General features: G+C 38.7%; 1 protein-coding gene across 1 annotated transcript in view; it reads right to left on the reverse strand.

The window, feature by feature from the left end:
* Nucleotides 1-297: 297 nt before the first annotated feature.
* The window catches only part of LOC126235737 (acidic phospholipase A2 PA4-like), a 201,564-nt gene continuing 182,874 nt past the window's right edge, over nucleotides 298-18,987 (reverse strand). Inside the window, exons 4-5 of the mRNA XM_049944521.1 lie at nucleotides 11,838-11,997; nucleotides 298-1,182 (exon numbers count right to left, since the gene is read on the reverse strand). Coding sequence (XP_049800478.1) covers nucleotides 999-1,182; nucleotides 11,838-11,997 — 344 coding nt within the window. The 3' untranslated portion in view covers nucleotides 298-998. The remainder of the gene's footprint in view (nucleotides 1,183-11,837; nucleotides 11,998-18,987) is intronic.

Below are 18,987 nucleotides of genomic sequence, written 5' to 3' on the forward strand. Positions count from 1 at the left end.
AGGAATGTGTTTGTTGCCAGGGTGACTATGTTGATAAATAAATATATAGACGTGAAGAATACAGATGTAGAATATTAATAAATTTTGTTTTACTTAAAAACTTTAAGAGTTTTCACATAAAACATTCAGAGGCATTACTTTTCAGTATGCCCTCGTACTTAGTGAAAATAGGTGTACCATATTTGTAATGAACATAACACAAAACTTATGTTTTATAAAATAACAAAGCTTTTCATAAATGTAATTTTTTATTTTATTATACTACACAATAAATATTTGTACAATATTTGTGTGCTATTCTATTACAGAGACCAGTTACACTTCCATATTTAGTCACATACAAGGACTAGAGTTTCAATAATATAACAATATCACAACTACTAGAACAACAAAAATAGTTATCATCAAAAGAATATAGCTGTTTTTAGAAACAACTGATAAACAATTAAAAACATGCAAAAATACTGCACAAACTATTAATGCCACAGTAGATGAACTACTATTTCAGAACATGCATGAAGAAACTGCCTTGTCTATTTTCATCTGACAAATGATCATAGGTATACTTTTGACAATAGCAATGATCAGGACACAACACTGCACATTTCTGTTATTCATAAAACAAATCTCATATTATTGGTTACAATGCAATGCAAAACATTGATAAAATATATGAAACTTTGTAGCTTTCTGAAATAAGTGTGTCTGAAAACCACCACTAATAAAGACTTTTTTACATTACCTCGCCAAAGCTTAGAATAAGTGAAAGAATGTGGTAATCATTTATCTCCAATTTTCTTTCTTATTCAGGTCACTTTAAACAATAGTCTAGTGGTATCTACATATATATTATACCATAAAATCTCTTGCAATGGCTGAACTTCTTCATAGTGATGATAATTTTTTTCAAATCATTACTCACTTTCCTTTCACACAAAGTATTTTGCATGTTTTTTTCCATGCACTGATTAGTAGTCCAAGCTCTTAACTTTCTTTTTTCAGAACTGCTGTCTTGGAGACCTGAATCGGCGTCTTGGCTTGCAGGACTCAACTAAACATGCTTGCTCTTCTATACAAGGTACACGCAGGACGTTGAAGTACACTCGTCCCAACAGTGCAGCTGTGGTTGAATTAGCTGCTTTCAGGCACCCATACAGCATTGCATCACAATCACAGTGTGACCTATATAGAACCGATGAATATTATTTCAAATGCGGAGAGGAAAAAAAACAGCATATTTAGCCTGCGTTTAAAAGCTGGATATAGGATACATAGGAACTGAAATTATTGATCAAAGTAAACATCTGTATTTGGGAAGAAAGCAAACTGAAGTGCAAGAAAGACATTGTGATTAATTTTTTATATTATGTTACTTTGCATCGTGGGAATATACAAATTAGTACTTGATAAATTGTATAAATTAGTTTTTAATAATTTCTAGTGTCATAATTCATAAATAGAAAGATTTTATCACGTGTAAGTACAGCTAAGATATTTTTTTTCTTTATAAGTCTTTTATATGTGTGTCATTAAATAATGAATGGTGGTAACATCAGACTAAATTTAAGACATTATTAATCATGTACCTAACTTTTAATGTTCACAAACACATTAAGAGAAGAAATATTTGTGTCTCTCTGTTTTACACTGGAGGAAAAGTGTTGCATATAGTTTCTTGGATGACAATGCAGAAATAAAAAAGTATGTAAATCATTAACACTATTTCAGACAGCAAATTAAAATTATTTTTTTCCTGTGTTATGTATGTGAAATAAACAAATGGATTTTCTGGAAGAGCAGATGAATTTACTGATAGATATCTAATTCATGAAATTTTGCCGAAAGAAAGTTGTTAATACTACAATGGATCACATTTAGCATTGTACAGCTGACACTCATCACAGAATTAGCAACTACAGCTTGTGAGTCATACTGACAAGTTTTCTAGCATTCATCATGTAGTGCAGCATTTGGTACTGTATGCAAGCATTGAGAGAACACAGAATAACAAATCACAAAATATTTATACTATGGTGTCTCACAGATATAATAAAAAGGGGACAGAGGATCTCTGCAGTATACTACAGTATAGAAATACCTAGGGGTTATGCTGAACTGCACAATGTTTTACTAAACAGCTCTGTCTTAAAAACAAACTGAATGTGGGTGCCAGAAATAGCAAAATACTAGGAACAACTTTGTGAGAACAATCAAAAATTGTGAGGCTTCTGCACTAGCTTTGTGTCTCTCTACAGGTACATACCCATGACTGGTATGGTACAATCCCTCCATACCAAAAAGTGGGTATGGTTATCAGTGAGACATGTTGGATCATTAGAGGCTGTCTATGGCTCACTCCTCTGGAGAATTTTGAAGCATAACTGCTGATTTTGACCATATCCAAAGTCACATATAGAATATTCATTTAAATACATGTAACACAAGTTGCAAACAATACCAAAAGACAATAATACAAAACAGCCAAACATGAGTAAAAACCACCTTACAGAAGTATTGTGGAAATAATAATTATGTAATAATGTTGTATGTATTGAAATGTACTTCTAACATTGGTAGGAATGAATCAGATTATCAGGCTCTTTTGTAATTTTAAAAGGTGTAACCACAAACAATGAGAGATGCAAAGTAAATTATTAAACATTAGTACCATTATGTTTTGATGTTATGTTAACCCAAATATATTTCTATTAAATATTCTTAAACTTTTCATGCATTCAAAGCTATAGAAACAAGTTAATGTGTTTTAACTGTACATATCAGGGTAAGGGTATTATTAGGAAATGTACAAAAATCTAATTTTCTGATAACCAACATAAGTTTTGCATATGTCATTAAATTCTGTATTTAATTTCATCTCTCAGTACATGATAGAAACTCATTTTTTGTTAACTTGTTTGGCTACAAGTAAAGAATGAAGTGACTGAATTTTTGTTAAATTGGACATCCCTTATTTCGCTGATAAAATGTAAGAATTACTATGACCTTTGTATTTGGAGACATAAACTATAAATTAGAAATATTTTGCCATCTGAATTGTCAGCCCAATGCAAAACTTTTAATTGTGACGCACTTAAAGTCTGTTTACAACAGTTAAGCCATTGCAGCATTTACTATAAATACTGTCAGATATTTGTAGCCAGTGGATCAGTCCTCCCTCAGATTTTGAGGTGGAATCCATGTTTGTCATTGGTCCTAACAATGTGATAATAAGCAGCACTATTTAAAATGGTGCATCTGTCAACTTGATTATTATACAAATTACACTTAAAGTCTGCAAATTGATAGAATTTCAGATTATCTACGAGAATCAGCTTTTGCAGCAAAAAAGAAAAGAAGATAAGTATTTGTACTTCACTGAATTTACACCCTTGAAACTATTTGCAGTATTAGCTGTTGTCATGAACAATGACACATTCTTTTACACTTCAGCAGATTTTGAAAAGGCACGATGTTATAAGCTATAGTGTTTCTCTGGAATAGCACTTCCTGACATTGAATGAGAAGTAACAAACAGAAATGAGAAGACCAAAGCAACACCATCAGAAGCTCATATTCTGTTTAGCTACCAGTGGGCAATCATGAATGAAATCAAGAGAGAGTTTCCTCAAGACAACTGACGAACTCTTAGGAGTACTATAGTAATCAAGCCTACAAATATGCCACATGAGAACTCAGCATATTGAAAGATATATTAAACCTGAAGGATGACTCCCTCCTGGCCACACAAATGGATGTACAACTTGGAGATCACTCAACCAGCTCTGCTTTGTGGTCAAAAGGAGAGGAACTACTCATCAGATATGGGATTTCAATTCAGAGTCTGTGTTCTATGTATGTGGGGCAGAGCAGACTTCAGTCCATTACTTGCAGTGTTGTCTATGACCAGTGTCATGCACCATGGAGGATTAACGAAAGGAATGATCAGTGCACCTGAGTTTGTCAAGTTCTGTTTGTAATGTTTATATTTTCTTTTTAGTTAGTTGTGTCCATCTGTTACACTTTATTTGCTTCTGCTATGATAATCATTGTTATTTCTAGAATTCATTCTGTGAAGTGCACTGTTAGTTGAAAATGGGATATATTATTTATGACAATTTTTCATTTTGGGATAATTAAACTGAGAAGTATTCCCCAATTCTTTGAACAGGCCTCTATATGACATTCTTGAATACACACCACAAATAATTCATATTACACGCTTTTAGATTCCAACCATTTTAGCCCATATTGATGAGATACCTCAAAATATTATACTTTATGACATTATGGAACAATAGTAATCAGAGAATGACAGATTATTTACTTTTATCTCTCCTATGTCTAACAATATAAGACTTGTTTAGGAGTTTCACTAGTTCTGTAATACACTACAGCTAAATTTATTATCAGTTCATAAACCCATTTCAGTTATCCAGATGACCAATGAGGGACTATCTGTTCCTAATAGATTATCCAGATGACCAATGCAGCACAATCTCTTTCTAACTGCTGGTCATCTGATAAGAAGAGAGAGGAAGCCAATTAGTCAGCAGTATAGGAGATGATGTGAAGAAGATCAATGGTTTCCAAGGCAGATATTAATCTCAGTGCCAAAGATGCTGGATGAGTCATTTTCTCCTCAACAATATCAAAGGAAGAGAGGATGGACCTCAGTATGGTGGATCTAGTGAAACAGGCAACACACCAACCAGAACAAAAATCCATATCATATCTGATTTGCAAGTGGCTATGCAGTCCACATCTGTCTACATGTTAACAGCAACTGAAAAAATTGGTAGCATCTGTTGCCAAAGTCGTCAGCTATGAAAAGCATGTGTTCCAATATTGTGCAGCCTATTAAAGCCAATCTGGGGATTTGGTCACAGATGTAACACCCCTCCCTAACTTACTTCCAACCAAGACCTGATGGTAAAGACTGAACAGAAAAGTACTCAAAGAGGTAAATGATCCTTCATCACTAGAAACAGTGATGCAACTAGGCCATTGGATTCTGGAAAGCCTAGAACATCATGTAAGGAAGAATCAGAGCTTCCAAGAACATCTTGCATAAAGCCTAAGAAGAAACATATGCTAGGCACATTGAACTTCAGTACTTTCCTAAAGACTGAGACACTTAAACAATTGATGAGTGTATTAGAAAGATGCAACATATGCATTCTATGTTGAGTCAGCATAAGCTGATGCTTGACAATTTGTGTGAGTTGGGTGTGGTAGCTCCATGAGTCTTTCTCAACCAATAATATAACGCGATTTTGTAAATGTCTCTATGGTGATGCCTCAGTGTTGGCACACCTCTTTTGATGACTACTGTTTTCACCTGTAGCTGTTAGTGCTTTTCAGCTGAAAGCATACAACAGTGCTGTGAGCTGTGAGTGATTTTTTTACAACCGTCTCAATTATTGTACTTCCGGAAACCAGAAATGGAGATGAGAATGCATTTGAATCAGAGGGCTAAACAATGGCTATACCATCATAAATGCACATGCTTCTAGCAACAGTGACAACAGTAAAAATCCAGAAAAAGTCTAACAATTTTGGGAAACACTAGAAAATAAGGCATCAGAAATACCAAGGCACCACATAAAACTACTTGCAGGAAACTTCAATGCATGGATCACCAAAAAAGAGAAGTACAAGGCAATAGTAGTTCCTGCACAGAAATGCACCAAAAGAGCTGAGGAAGGCTCAACAACTTCTGCAGACAGTTCAACTTAAAACTAATGTAGCCTTTTTCAGAAAATTATCAAGGAGAAAGAAGACCTGGACTTCTCCTATTACACATTTAGGTTCATACCAACTGTATAATGTGACAATAACGACATAAAACCAAAGAGAAATAAAGAAGGTATGGGTCAGAAGAGGACTAGGCATAGATTTGGAATACTTTTCAACAGAAATCAAAGCCAAATTTGAACCTAAAAACCGAACTGCAAAATTAAAAAAGTTCATAGAATTGATGCAGAATTTGAGATTAGGGAAGCAATGACAGAAAAAGTGAAAGAACTAGAACAACCATCAAGAAGAACAAAACATAGATGGAATGAAATGAAATGAAGTGACAGAGCATAGACTAACAGTTTGGAAAAAATGGAACTCCTGAAAAATGGAAAGTGACTGGAACACACTCACTGAGACCAGAAAACAGACATCAAATTGTTTGAACAGAGAAATGGAAATATTACAAAAATTGATGAGACAAAATAAATATAAATGTCAGACAGATCTACACTAGGGATTTACACAAAGTTTTCAAAGAAGAAACAACAGGGAACAAGCCAGTGAGCATTCTCTTCAAAGATTCAACAGGCAGACTTTTACCAAAAACTAAGACAATTGTGAGGTACTGCCAAAATAGTTCAACCATCTTCAAAACTGTGAGGAACCAACACAAAGGTCACTATATCAAATTGAACAATAAACTGACCAGCTGCAAAACAACAGTGTGCCAGGTGAAGACAGGATGTTAATTGAGATGTGAAAATTGGAGCAAAGTGGACAGCTGAAACCATTTACAAGTTATTAAAGATTTCTGGGAGAAAGGAGGCATACCAGATGATTAGAAACAAGCTGTAATTCATCCACTACATAAGAAGGGAGACAGGACAGACACTAACAGTTACCAAGGCATATCTCTAAATCCAGTCACCTTCAAAATTATATGCAAAGCTCTACTGAATGAGATAGAAGACCAAGCAGAACACACAACTCTTGAGTACTAAATGAGATTCAGAAAAAATAGATCATGCTCAGAGCAAATTTTTAACTTTAAGACAATTCTCAGATCAGATAAGTGCTGAACCTTGACACAAGCATTACATTTATTGATTTCCAAATATACTGCAATACAGAAGACCAACAGACAGTATTCTGAACACTAAAAGAAGCAGGTATTGACAAAACAACCAGACAATTTGTTGAACAGATACTTTCAGACAACTTCAAAAGTTAAATTTCCTGCAAGAAGCTTCGTAAGCCTTCGGAATTAAGACAGGAGTTCAGCAGAAGGAAGGGATCTCACCAGTTCTCTTCAGTCTGGTGTTATTCATGGTCATAAGAGAGTGGGATAAGAAACTAAAAGGGAAAAACATTGAAGAGTCCATAAAGGACAAGGAAGAGGAAGATTCTAGGTGAAATGTTTCACTTTTGCTGATGATATTGCAATAATTTCTACGGACAAAACAGATGAAAAGATAATGACAGAAAGACATCAGAAAATTGCAGCTAAAACCACATTACAAACATTGTATGAGGAAACAGAATACACTGAACATAAACACAACAGAGAAAAATAAATACAAACAACATCAAAACATCAAAAGAGCTGATAAATGTAAGTATTTGGGAGAATGGATACAGTAAAATGATACAAATAATACCACATGTGAAGAAAGATCAAAGAAAATTGAACTAGCATAAAGCTCTCCCAAAACCAATATTATAAAAGATAAATATTGTTCCAGGCAAAAATTAAACACTACACACAGTAATTAAAATGGAAGCACTGTACGGATTTAAATTCCAAATACTGAAGAAAAGAGGTGAACAAAAAGCACTGGTAAAGAAAGAAACGAATTCAGAAAAACTTGAGGATCACCAAAGAACAAAGATACTGACTGAAGTGGAGGACTGAACATATATAGAAACATATAAACAATCACAGACGCAATAAGGAACAGGAGATTAAAGTTTTACAGTCATGTTTACAGAATGCATGACAAGAAAATTTTTAACAATATAAGGAAAAGATAGATTTCCACTCACCTTGGGACCGATGACCGTAGCAGTCTGGTCCCTTTAATCCCACAAACCAACCAACCAACCAACCAATCCACTCACCTTAAAGGTGAAATGTTGAGTTGCAGACAGGCATGGCAAAAAGACAGTTACACATTAGTTTTCAGCTAAAGCCTTCTTCAGAGAAAGAGAAAGGGAAGGGATAGCAGGATATGAGTGGTGGTAGGTAGGTGGGGACGCGGAGGAATGAGGAGCAAAAAAGAAGAGGAGTGGGGAAGGGGAGAGACTGGCTGGTGTGTTGGCAGAGGGTGGCACACAATGAGGGTGAGAGGACAAGAATAGGAAGGAGATAGGCCAGAAGGGGCTAAAACTGTTGGGTAGAAGGTGTGGGGCCAGTATGTGACTGTAGGTTGAAACTAAAATAATTCTGGGAGCAGAGAATGTGCTGTAAAGATAGGACCCATCTGTTCAGCTTAGAAAAGCTGGTGGTGAAAGAGAAGATCCAGATGGCCCAGGTAGTGAAGCAGCCATTGAAATCGAAGTTGTTATTTTTAGCAGCATGTTGTGCCACAGGGTGGTCTACCTTGTTCTTGGCCACAGTTTTGTGGTGGCTGTTCATCCTGGCGGACAACTGGTTGGTAGTCATACCAATATAAAGAGCTGTGCAGTGATCGCAGCAGAGCTGACATGGCTACTTTCACAGCTGGCCTGGCCTCTGATGGGGCAGGATAAGCCCGTGAGAAGACTGGAATAGGAAATACTGAGTGGGTGGAATGGGCAGGTCTTGCACCTGGGTCTTCCACAGGGGTAAGATCCGTGTGGCAAGGGACTGGAATTGGTAGTGGCAGAGGGATGGACTGGGATGTTGTTGAGGTTGAATGGGCAATGGAACACTACTTTAGGAGAGGTGGAAAGGATCTTGGGTAGGATGTCCCACATCTCAGGGTGTGATGGTATGTAATCAAAGCCGTGATGAAGGGTGTGGTTAAATTCTTCTAATCTGGGGTGGTACTGGGTGACAAAGGGGGGCACTCCTTTGTAGCTGTTTCTTGGTGGTGGTGGGAGGATTGGGGGGGGGGGGGTGGAAGATATGTTTGCAGACTAGGTCTGGGGGATAGTGCCTGGTTGTGAAACACACTGGGCAAGGGAATCCACCAGGACGAATGGCCAGCACCACCCAACAGTTTCCACCTCCTGTTCTATCACCTACCCCCTATTATCATCCCCTCACACTCTTTGTATGCCACGCTCTGCCAAGGCACCCACCTGTCTTACCCCTTCCCTGCTCCTACGCTTGTTCACTCCCTATTTCTCCTGCCCCCCTTCCCACCTCCCTGCTTCACAGCTTCTCAACACTGCTCCTGTTAGCAGTCTAGTCCCTGCATGCTCTGCCAGAAAGTGCTCCTCTCTCCCACCCATCCATATCCTGGCATCCGTTCCCCTTCTCTGCCCCATCCAGATAGCTGATTCTCTTCTACGTAACAGTTGCATTCCAGTCCGAGCCGCCGGGTATCGTGGTCATGTGTGCTTTAGGTGTGCTTGCTTGTGTGAATGAATGTGTGTGTGTTTCCTTTTCTGAAGAAATCTTTGGCTGAAAGCTAAAGTGTAACTGTCTTTTCATTTTGCCTGTCTGTAACTCAACATATCATCTTTACAGTGAGTAGAAATCTATCTTTTCCTTATACTGTTGATATTCCAACATGGACTTTCCATTGCTTAAGGAAATTTTTAATTTCATCTCCAAATTAAAAATCACCATGGGATGGGTGGAAGAGACAAGAAGGAATTTGAGATAACATCACAGAAGGCACCATGCAGGACAGGGAAAATTGCAGGCTACTGATTAATCCTGTAAAATTTCCTATCCAACAACAAAAACCACAACATATAAGGGTGATGTCACATGAACAGAGTAAGCAATCAGCCAAGGCATGAAGAAGTTCTGGGAAGACAAGAAGAAAAAGATTGTACCACAGTCATAGGTTCTAAGCAGTCTAAATTTGGCCAAATTCTGTAATAGGAAAAAAATGCTCCAAGAAATACACTCTGTCAACTATGTATTTATATTTTTATGTCCTCATATTTTATCTATAAGCTGTGTTAATATCTCTTGCAAGTTCAAAATTGCCTACAGCGAGTTTTTTCAAAGTTTAATGACAATGGATTGTTTAGAAACCATTTGTTAATACCCAAGAATATATAATTATCAACTCTTTTGAATTCTGTACTTAATTTGCCATTTATCATAATGTTCATAACAATGGACACAAAACAAACTTAAAATCAGATATTTTTACTGATTCACTGATAGACACAAGAAAAAGCAAAAAATTGAAGATGGAGCCTTGTGGGACACCATGTACCTTTAGTTCCCAGTCGGAAGAACACCGACAGCTTAACATCGGACATTGGACTCTTTCCTTCCGACAACCTTTGTTTTCTGCCAAAGAGATCTGACTTAAACCATTTTGCGGAACTTCCTGTGACACAATTACATTCTTACATGCTGTACTTAAAAGGATGTTGTCATTTGGATAATCAAACATCTTTGACAGATCATAGAATATCCTAGCAGAATGTAATTTATTGCATAGTGAACTATGCAATCTCTCTCTTTACAAGTAAATGACCCTTTCAAAATTGAAATCTTTTAGAAATTCAAATTGTGACTTCAGCAGTGCATTGAAACTTTTTGGCAGATTAAAACTCTGTGCCAGAGCGGTACTTAAAATCTGAAGCTTGTCTTGTACAACACAATGTTCTTACTGACTGGGTTATGCAGTCATTGGCTCATGATCCTCCTCACACCTTGTTTTGCCAGTCACTCTTCTCCAACTTTTTACCTTTGGTAAAATTAGCAAAATGGTGTAGTGATGAAGTCAGAGTTTGGGTTTCTAAAGGTATCTATGGCTGAGACAGTTTTTCTGTTATGATGCACACATCTTCAACAGGAAAAGCATAAAATTGGTAGTTTCTGTGAATTCAAAAGAAAATTAAAAATATATTAGTTACTCTTACAAATTATCTGATTATACAGATTACAGAATTGAGTTCTCCTGTTATCTGCATGACAAGAAGCAATAATTAATGTGAGCAGGTTTCTCTTTTTTTTGGTACATATGTAATGTTGTTCCACAATAGATATGTGTGTGCATTTTATTGAAAGTATAATCATACGGGATATCAAACAAAACTTGTGACCCAATTGAGGATTCCTGTAGAAGTGATGCAGGAAGTTATCTTGGATGGAGAATCATCAACAGAAGTAGAAGTAACATCAGAGGGCATCAAGGATTCAAAAACGCTTGCAACAGAATGGAGCCACTGCACATTATTTGTAGCATTTGCCACAGTACCTCACTGAAACTGGGAACCTTATCGATCACAGTAGTGCTGTTGCATGGTAACCTGACTGTTCTTAAACAGTGGGACTGTTTGTAGACTGGTAGTGCCTTTTAAATTCTTATCTACACATTAAAGAAGAATGTAATTACCAGTTCCAGTTAGCAGAAATGTGCCTCATTACACAAGCTTCAAAATCCATTGTAATTGACAGTGGAAATTTTAAACACTACTTTGCAAAGACAGTTCTTCATGAGACACAAGTAACAATCTGTTAACTCATTGAAACCTGCAACTGGCAGTTTCAGACACCTGGAGACTATAGAGAATAAGACATATCTTTATACAACATTTCCCTTTATAATGATTGATACCATCTCCCATTAATGTATGTTTTTCTCCTGAACTATGCTGCATAGAAGGGCCACAAAAATAGTTTCAAAATTTGTACAATAAAATTCCAGTTACATTTAATTTATAACTAATAGCCCAATGGAAGTCCCTCTCTGGACTTTTTTATGTACGAGGAAACTTTACCTGTAGGAAGCCTCACACACTAGCTCAAAGCTTCAACTTACTACATGTTTCTCTTAAAACTTCATACTGGACCTCACACAAAGCATTGGAACTAGCACTAATAGGAATGCGGGTTCAGGAGAGAGTTTGGCTCCAGCAATGCCCTACTAAATTAAACTTAACAGTTGTTACATAAATGAAAGAATGTACCATACATTACTCACTTTGTGTAGACAGAAAGATTAGTGAGATTGTAGCGCTTGCGGAAGGCACGCACTTTCACGGGGCAGAGGTCATGGCTGCGGCAGCATCGGTCCACCTCACTGTCATTGCCCAGATCGTGGTATGTCTCTGCAATGTCCCCTGCTCCACACCACTTTGTACCTGTATGCAAGGACACAGCTTCTGAAATCTATATGAGCTTTTAATAAGATCACAGCTTTATAACTATTAGTGCTGATATATTGTTATTATTGCTATAAGTTTCTGTGTTTCCTCTGAATCAGTTTTGAATAATTTTTTCTCTCCTCATGCTCTACTGGTGTTTGCTAAACTGTGTTTGACAGGAGTTTAATTTTTATTAATTTTTGCTTTTTTTATTGTTCCATGTGGCATAGACACATACAGTGTGGTTATAAACAGTCCAAAAACCTTGTAAGGTTGTTCTGAGAAATAATCGTTAAGAAAAAAATTCTATATGTTTCTCCATTTCTGAGTTAATTAACATGAAGTTAGCAAATCAGGTCATTTTCTCAGAATTTCAGGGGGTCCACCAGAGATGGTGTTGTCAGATGTCTTAATTGTCTGATTTTCTAAAACCAAACAAGTGACCAATACAAAAATTGGACATAGAATGGTAGTAAGGATCAAACCTGAGGCAAAGGATGAGCAGTCTTGGGTGCTATCATCTACGCTATGACAACAACTGACATTACTTGTATCTAGTGGGCCACTTGAATTTGCAGCTGCAATAGCCTGATTGGCTAACTTCAATGCCAATTAACTCAGAAACAGCACAATGTATCAGACTATTTCTTAACAATTATTTCTCAGCACAACCTACCATGCAGCATTCCTGACAAGCTTTTCAGATTGTCTATGACCACCCTGTATACTTTCTTAACTGCAAAACTGAGCAATGCTTTTTACTTGATAATATTTTAGAGTCGTGTGTATTGCATTGTAAGTGTAATGCTTGGTGTACATGGCTGATCAATGCTTGTAGAGTGAAGTTTCATTTTCGTATTGTTGACAGTGACAAGGGAGCTGAAACCCATGGCCTCTTAAATAGCATAAAGAGGAATTGGTGACATAAATACCACCACAATTTGTCATCAGAAGTGTCAGCTGCCCTTATTCCATGACACTCTCTTGAGGGGCATGGAGTGTAACTCAGGACATTGGAGGGTAGTCTGGTAATTAGAAAAAAATTGCCACTACCTCTCTTTTTCCTTTTCCTCAATGCCCAAACAATGGCCAAAATAATTTCCCCAATCACAATTCAAACTACTTTGAGGCAAAACACCACTATACTACTATGGCTTAGCAACCTCAGATAGGAAATAAGTATGTTGTAAAGCATTAATCAAGCTACCATCTGAGTGAACACCACTGTACTTTGATAGGTAAAGTCATATTGAGGATGGTGTACAGTAGAAAACCGGTCATCCAGTCTTTTACAAAGACTTACAGTTAGCTCTGAAATCTAATCCACACTAAAGCTTAACATTTTTCAAACTCTTGTCATTCAGCAGAAATAAAAATAGATGAGACAGATTTTCCTAAGATCGATAGGGATTAGGCCAAAAACTATGGAATTTTACTCTCACACTTACCTACTTAGCAGCTGTGGCACACATGCCAAGTACATATAAGACAATTCTGTGTGATGTGACCACTTGACAGCTGTTTGTAAATTTCTTCTGTGAGTAAATAACAAATACTGCTAGCTAATGATGCTTTAGTGCAGGTGATGAAATGAGTGTATAGTATAGTGGTGTTTTGCCTCAAAGTAGTTTGAGTTGTGATTGGGGAAATTACACTGGCCATTGTTTGGGCATTGAGGAAAAGAGAGGTTGATACGCCTCATGCCAACCACTATTCCTGAGCACAAAGTTACATTTTTTTTTACTAATTGTTAACTCACACAATTATTGCCCACTTACGCACTCTTTAACTTACACTGAAGAGCCAAAGAAACTGGTACACCTGCCTAATATCTTGTAGGGCCCCTGCGAGCACGCAGAAGTGCTGCAACATGACATGGGATGTACTTGACTAATGTCTGAAGTAGTCCCGGAGGGAACTGACAGCATGAATCCTGCAGGGCTGTCCATAAATCCATAAGAGTACAAGGAGGTGGAGATTTCTTCTGAACAGCATGTTGCAAGGCATCCCATGTATGCTCAATAATGTTCATGTCTGGGGAGTTCGGTGGCCATCAGAAGTGTTTAAACTCAGAAGAGTGTTCCTGGAGCCACTCTGTAGCAATTATGAGCATGTTTCTAGTCATCAACAGTCCAATGTCAGTGCTAACGGGCCAAGGTGAGGTGTAAAGCTTTGTCGTGCAGTCATCAAGGATACAGGAGTGGGCCTTCCCATATCGATGATATTTCTTTGAATGATTCACACGATGACACTGGTTGATGGCCCAGAATTGAAATCTGCACTTCAGTCTCGTTGAACGATTCTCTAGGGCTTTCATTGGTCTCGTTCTTGCAGCATCTTTTTCCTGCTGCAGCTATGTTAGAGATTTGATGTTTTACTGGATTCCTGATATTCACAGTACACTCGTGAAATGGTCATACTAGAAAATCCCCACTTCATTGCTATCTCGGTGATGCTGTGTCTCATCGCTGGTGCACCGACTATAACACCACGTTCAGACTCATATACGTTATACAGGCATTGCTGACCGCAGTGCCTTCTTCTGCCTGTTTACATATCTCTGTATTTGAATACGCATGCCTATGCCAGTTCCTTTGGCACTTCAGTGTATATTTGTGTTTTATTCAAGGTGCAGCAATTATTTTTATGCCAGGCTAAGTATCTGTAGATGGATACAAAAACTACAGACAATTAATGTCAGACACAACATAATGAATGTCAGGCTTACTGAACAAAAAATTAGTTCCCTCCATTTTAAGAGAGCAGAACAGTTCCGTAAACATTGTAGAAATCTGTGATTCTGCAGTGTAATGAGTGGACCAAGGTTTCAGAAGTAAGGGAAGTACTTGTTCAACAACTACATCTACATCTACATACATACTCCGCAATCCACCATACGGTGCGTGGCGGAGGGTACCTCGTACCACAACTAGCATCTTCTCTCCCTGTTCCACTCCCAAACAGAACGAGGGAAAAATGACTGCCTATATGCCTCTGTACGAGCCCTAATCTCTCTTATCTTATCTTTGTGGTTTTTCCGCGAAATATAAGTTGGCGGCACTAAAATTCTACTGCAGTCAGTCTCAAATGCTGGTTCTCTAAATTTCCTCAGTAGCGATTCATGAAAAGAACGCCTCCTTTCCTCTAGAGACTCCCACCCGAGTTCCTGAAGCATTTCCGTAACACTTGCGTGATGATCACACCTACCAGTAACAAATCTAGCAGCCAGCCTCTGAATTACTTCTATGTCCTCCCTCAATCCGACCTGATGGGGATCCCAAACGCTCAAGCAGTACTCAAGAATAGGTCGTATTAGTGTTTTATAAGCGGTCTCCTTTACAGATTAACCACATCTTCCCAATATTCTACCAATGAACCGAAGACGACTATCCGCCTTCCCTCACAACTGCCATTACATGCTTGCCCCACTTCATATCGCTCTGCAATGTTATGCCCAAATATTTAATCGACGTGACTGTGTCATGCGCTACACCATTAACGGAGTATTCAAACATTACAGGATTATTTTTCCTATTCATCTGCATTAATTTACATTTATCTATATTTAGAATCAGCTGCCATTCTTTACACCAATCACAAATCCTGTCCAAGTCATCTTGTATACTCCTACAGTCACTCAACACCTTCCCGTACACCACAGCATCATCAGCAAACAGTCGCACATTGTTATCCACCCTGTCCAAAAGATCATTTATGTAGATAGAAAACAACAGCGGACCTACCACACTTCCCTGCGGTACTCAAGATGATACCCTCACCTCTGATGAACAGTCACCATCAAGGACAACGTACTGGGTTCTGTTACTTAAGAAGTCTTCGAGCCACTCACATACTTGGGAACCAATCCCATATGCTCGTACCTTAGTTAGGAGTCTGCAGTGGAGCACCGAGTCAAACGCTTTCCGGAAGTCAAGGAATGTGGCATCCGTCTGATACCCTTCATCCATGGTTCGCAAGATATCATGTGAAAAAAGGGCAAGTTGCGTTTCACAGTAGCGATGCTTTCTAAAGCTGTGCTGATGCATGGACAGCAACTTCTGTGTCTCAAGGATCTCAAGTGGTTCAAGTGGCTCCGAGCACTATGAGACTTAACATCGCCGGCCGCGGTGGCCGTGCGGTTCTAGGCGCTGCAGTCCGGAACCGTGGGATTGCTACGGTCGCAGGTTCGAATCCTGCCTCGGGCATGGATGTGTGTGATGTCCTTAGGTTAGTTAGGTTTAAGTAGTTCTAAGCTCTAGGGGACTGATGACCTAAGATGTTAAGTCCCATAGTGCTCAGAGCCATTTAGACTTAACATCTGTGGTCATCAGTCCCCTAGAACTTAGAACTACTTAAACCTAACTATCCTAAGGACATCACACACATCCATGCCCGAGGCAGGATTCGAACCTGCGACCATAGCGGTCACGCGGCTCCAGACTGAAGCGCCTAGAACCGCACGGCCACACCGGACGGCTCAAGGATCTCAAGGAAATTCATTATATTCGAACTGAGAATATGTTCGAGAATCCTACAAAAAACCGATGTTAAGGATATTGGTCTGTAATTCTGAGGATCCGTCCTTCTACCCTTCTTATATACAGGCGTCACCTGCGCTTTTTTCCAGTCGCTCGGGACTTTACGCTGGGCAAGAGATTCGCGATAAATGCAAGTTAAGTAAGGAGCCAATGCAGTAGAGTACTCTCTGTAAAACCGAATTTGAATCCCATCAGGACCTGGTGATTTATTTATTTTCAACCCATTCAGTTGCTTCACAACCCCAGGGATGTCTATCACTATGTCCTCCATACGGGAATCTGTACGAGACTCAAACGGCGATATATTTGTACGATCCTCCTGCGTGAAAGATTTCTCAAATGCTAAATTTAAAATTTCAGCTTTCGTTTTGCTGTCTTCCGTTGCCAGGCCAGACTGATCTAATCAGAGAGATTAGAGCCCACACAGAGGCATACCGACAATCCTTCTTTCCACGAACAATACGAGACTGGTATAGAAGGGAGAACCGATAGAGGTACTCAAGGTACCTTCCGCCACACACCGTCAGGTGGCTCGCGGAGTATAGATGTAGATGTAGATGTAGATCGGTGAGTGACTGGATAAGAGCCTTCGACCCGCTTACCGATTTCACGTAAGACCAGAATTTCCTTGGGGTTTCAGCAAGATCTTTTGCTAAGGTATGACGGTGGTAGTGGTTGAATGCTTCACGCATCGCTCTTTTTACAGCAGCACGAATCTCTACTAACTTTTGCCTGTCCTCATTCTCCCGATCTTTCTTGTACCGCGAGTGCAACTGCCTTTGCTTCCTGAACATTCTCCGAATTGCGCTGTTAAACCACGGTGGGTCTTTTCCGTCCGTAACCCACTTTTTCGGCACATACTCGTCCAATGCGTGATTTACAATGTGTTTAAAATTGGCCCATAATTCTCCCACGTCCATCGTACCGGAAGTAAATGAAGTCGATTCATTTACTAAGTGGGATGCTATCAACTGCTTATCTGCTCTTTCTAGTAAGAATACTCTCCTAGCTTTCTTGACCGACCTTTTAACTTACGTAACCATAGTCGTAATCACAACATGATCACTAATCCCTTTCTCAACACTGACACCGTCGATGAGGTGTGGTCTGTTCGTGGCTACCAGATCTAAAATATTTCCGTTACGCGTTGGCTGTCTGTGTAGCTGCTCAAGACAGTTTTCGGATAATGTGTTCAAAAGTAATTCACACGACGGCTTGTCTGTACCACCTGTACTGAATCTATAGACATCCCAGTCTATACTAGGTAGGCTGAAGTCGCCTCCGACTAATATATCATGATCTGGGCACTTTTGCGATACAGTAGCTTATACAAATCAAGTACTTTGCAACAATAGTGGTCTTTACATTGTTGCATTGTTCCAGGTAGTTGCAGAGATACGGCAGAAGAGGGCCTTGCAGGTCAAATAGATGTGTATTTATTTGTTAATGATTGTCATGCCAGTATGTGACAGTTTATAGGCAAGGGAGTGAAGGAACTGTTATTATGGAAGACAGGTCTGGCAATGAAACGGTTCTTGTTCGGACGACCACTACACACGATTCAAGGCACCTTTCAACTCAGCCAAGGAACTATGACTGATAGATGAAAACACTACAGATTATTGTAAAGATGTATGTATGTACATCTACTCAATTAGAATTGCATTCTGCAGTTCATGTTTTTACGTGTCTGTTATTCTACCATTTATTAATGATAATATTTGTGTGCTTGGTAGCAGAATAAGAACCTTTAAAAGTAGGGAAAAGTTGACAAAAGGAAACATTGGCAGTTATTTTTTCATGTAATGAGAATGTTATCAAACAGACGACAGGACATACTTGCAGCGCTGTCAAGAACTTGCAATGCATTGCTCTGACACTCAATGTCAGGCCTGTAATATGTACAGGTGGTAGCTACGAAGTTTAAAAAGGGCTCATTCGGGGGAGGGGGCCAAACAACAAGGTCATCGGTCCCATCGGATTAGGGAAGGATGTCGGCCATGCCATTTGACAGGAACCATCCCAGAATTTACCTGAAGCGATTTAGAGAAAGCAAGGAAAACCTAAATCAAGATGACTGGACGCGAGTTTGAACTGTTGTCCTCCCAAATGCGAGTCCACTGTGCTAACCACTGCGCCACCTTGCTCAGTTTTAAAAGGGATGATATCACCGAAGGTTTCATCAATACATGCGACTGACAACTGATTAATCTTTGTACAGAAGCATCTGTGTGATTTTATTTAATATCAGACATTTTGTATCTTGCTCTCTCTTGATTGTAAGCTGTCTTTGTGGCAAGATGTAATTGCTAATTATTGACTGATAGAGTTTAATCGACATAAGCTTGTATAAAATAATATTTGTAAGAGAAAAACAATCATAGATTATTGTAATGAGTAGCCCAGTGTTAAATGTAACAGAGGAATTTCACTATCGGTCAGGGATTTT

The sequence above is a fragment of the Schistocerca nitens genome, chromosome 1 (genome assembly GCF_023898315.1).
Source record: "Schistocerca nitens isolate TAMUIC-IGC-003100 chromosome 1, iqSchNite1.1, whole genome shotgun sequence".
NCBI lineage: Eukaryota > Metazoa > Arthropoda > Insecta > Orthoptera > Acrididae > Schistocerca > Schistocerca nitens.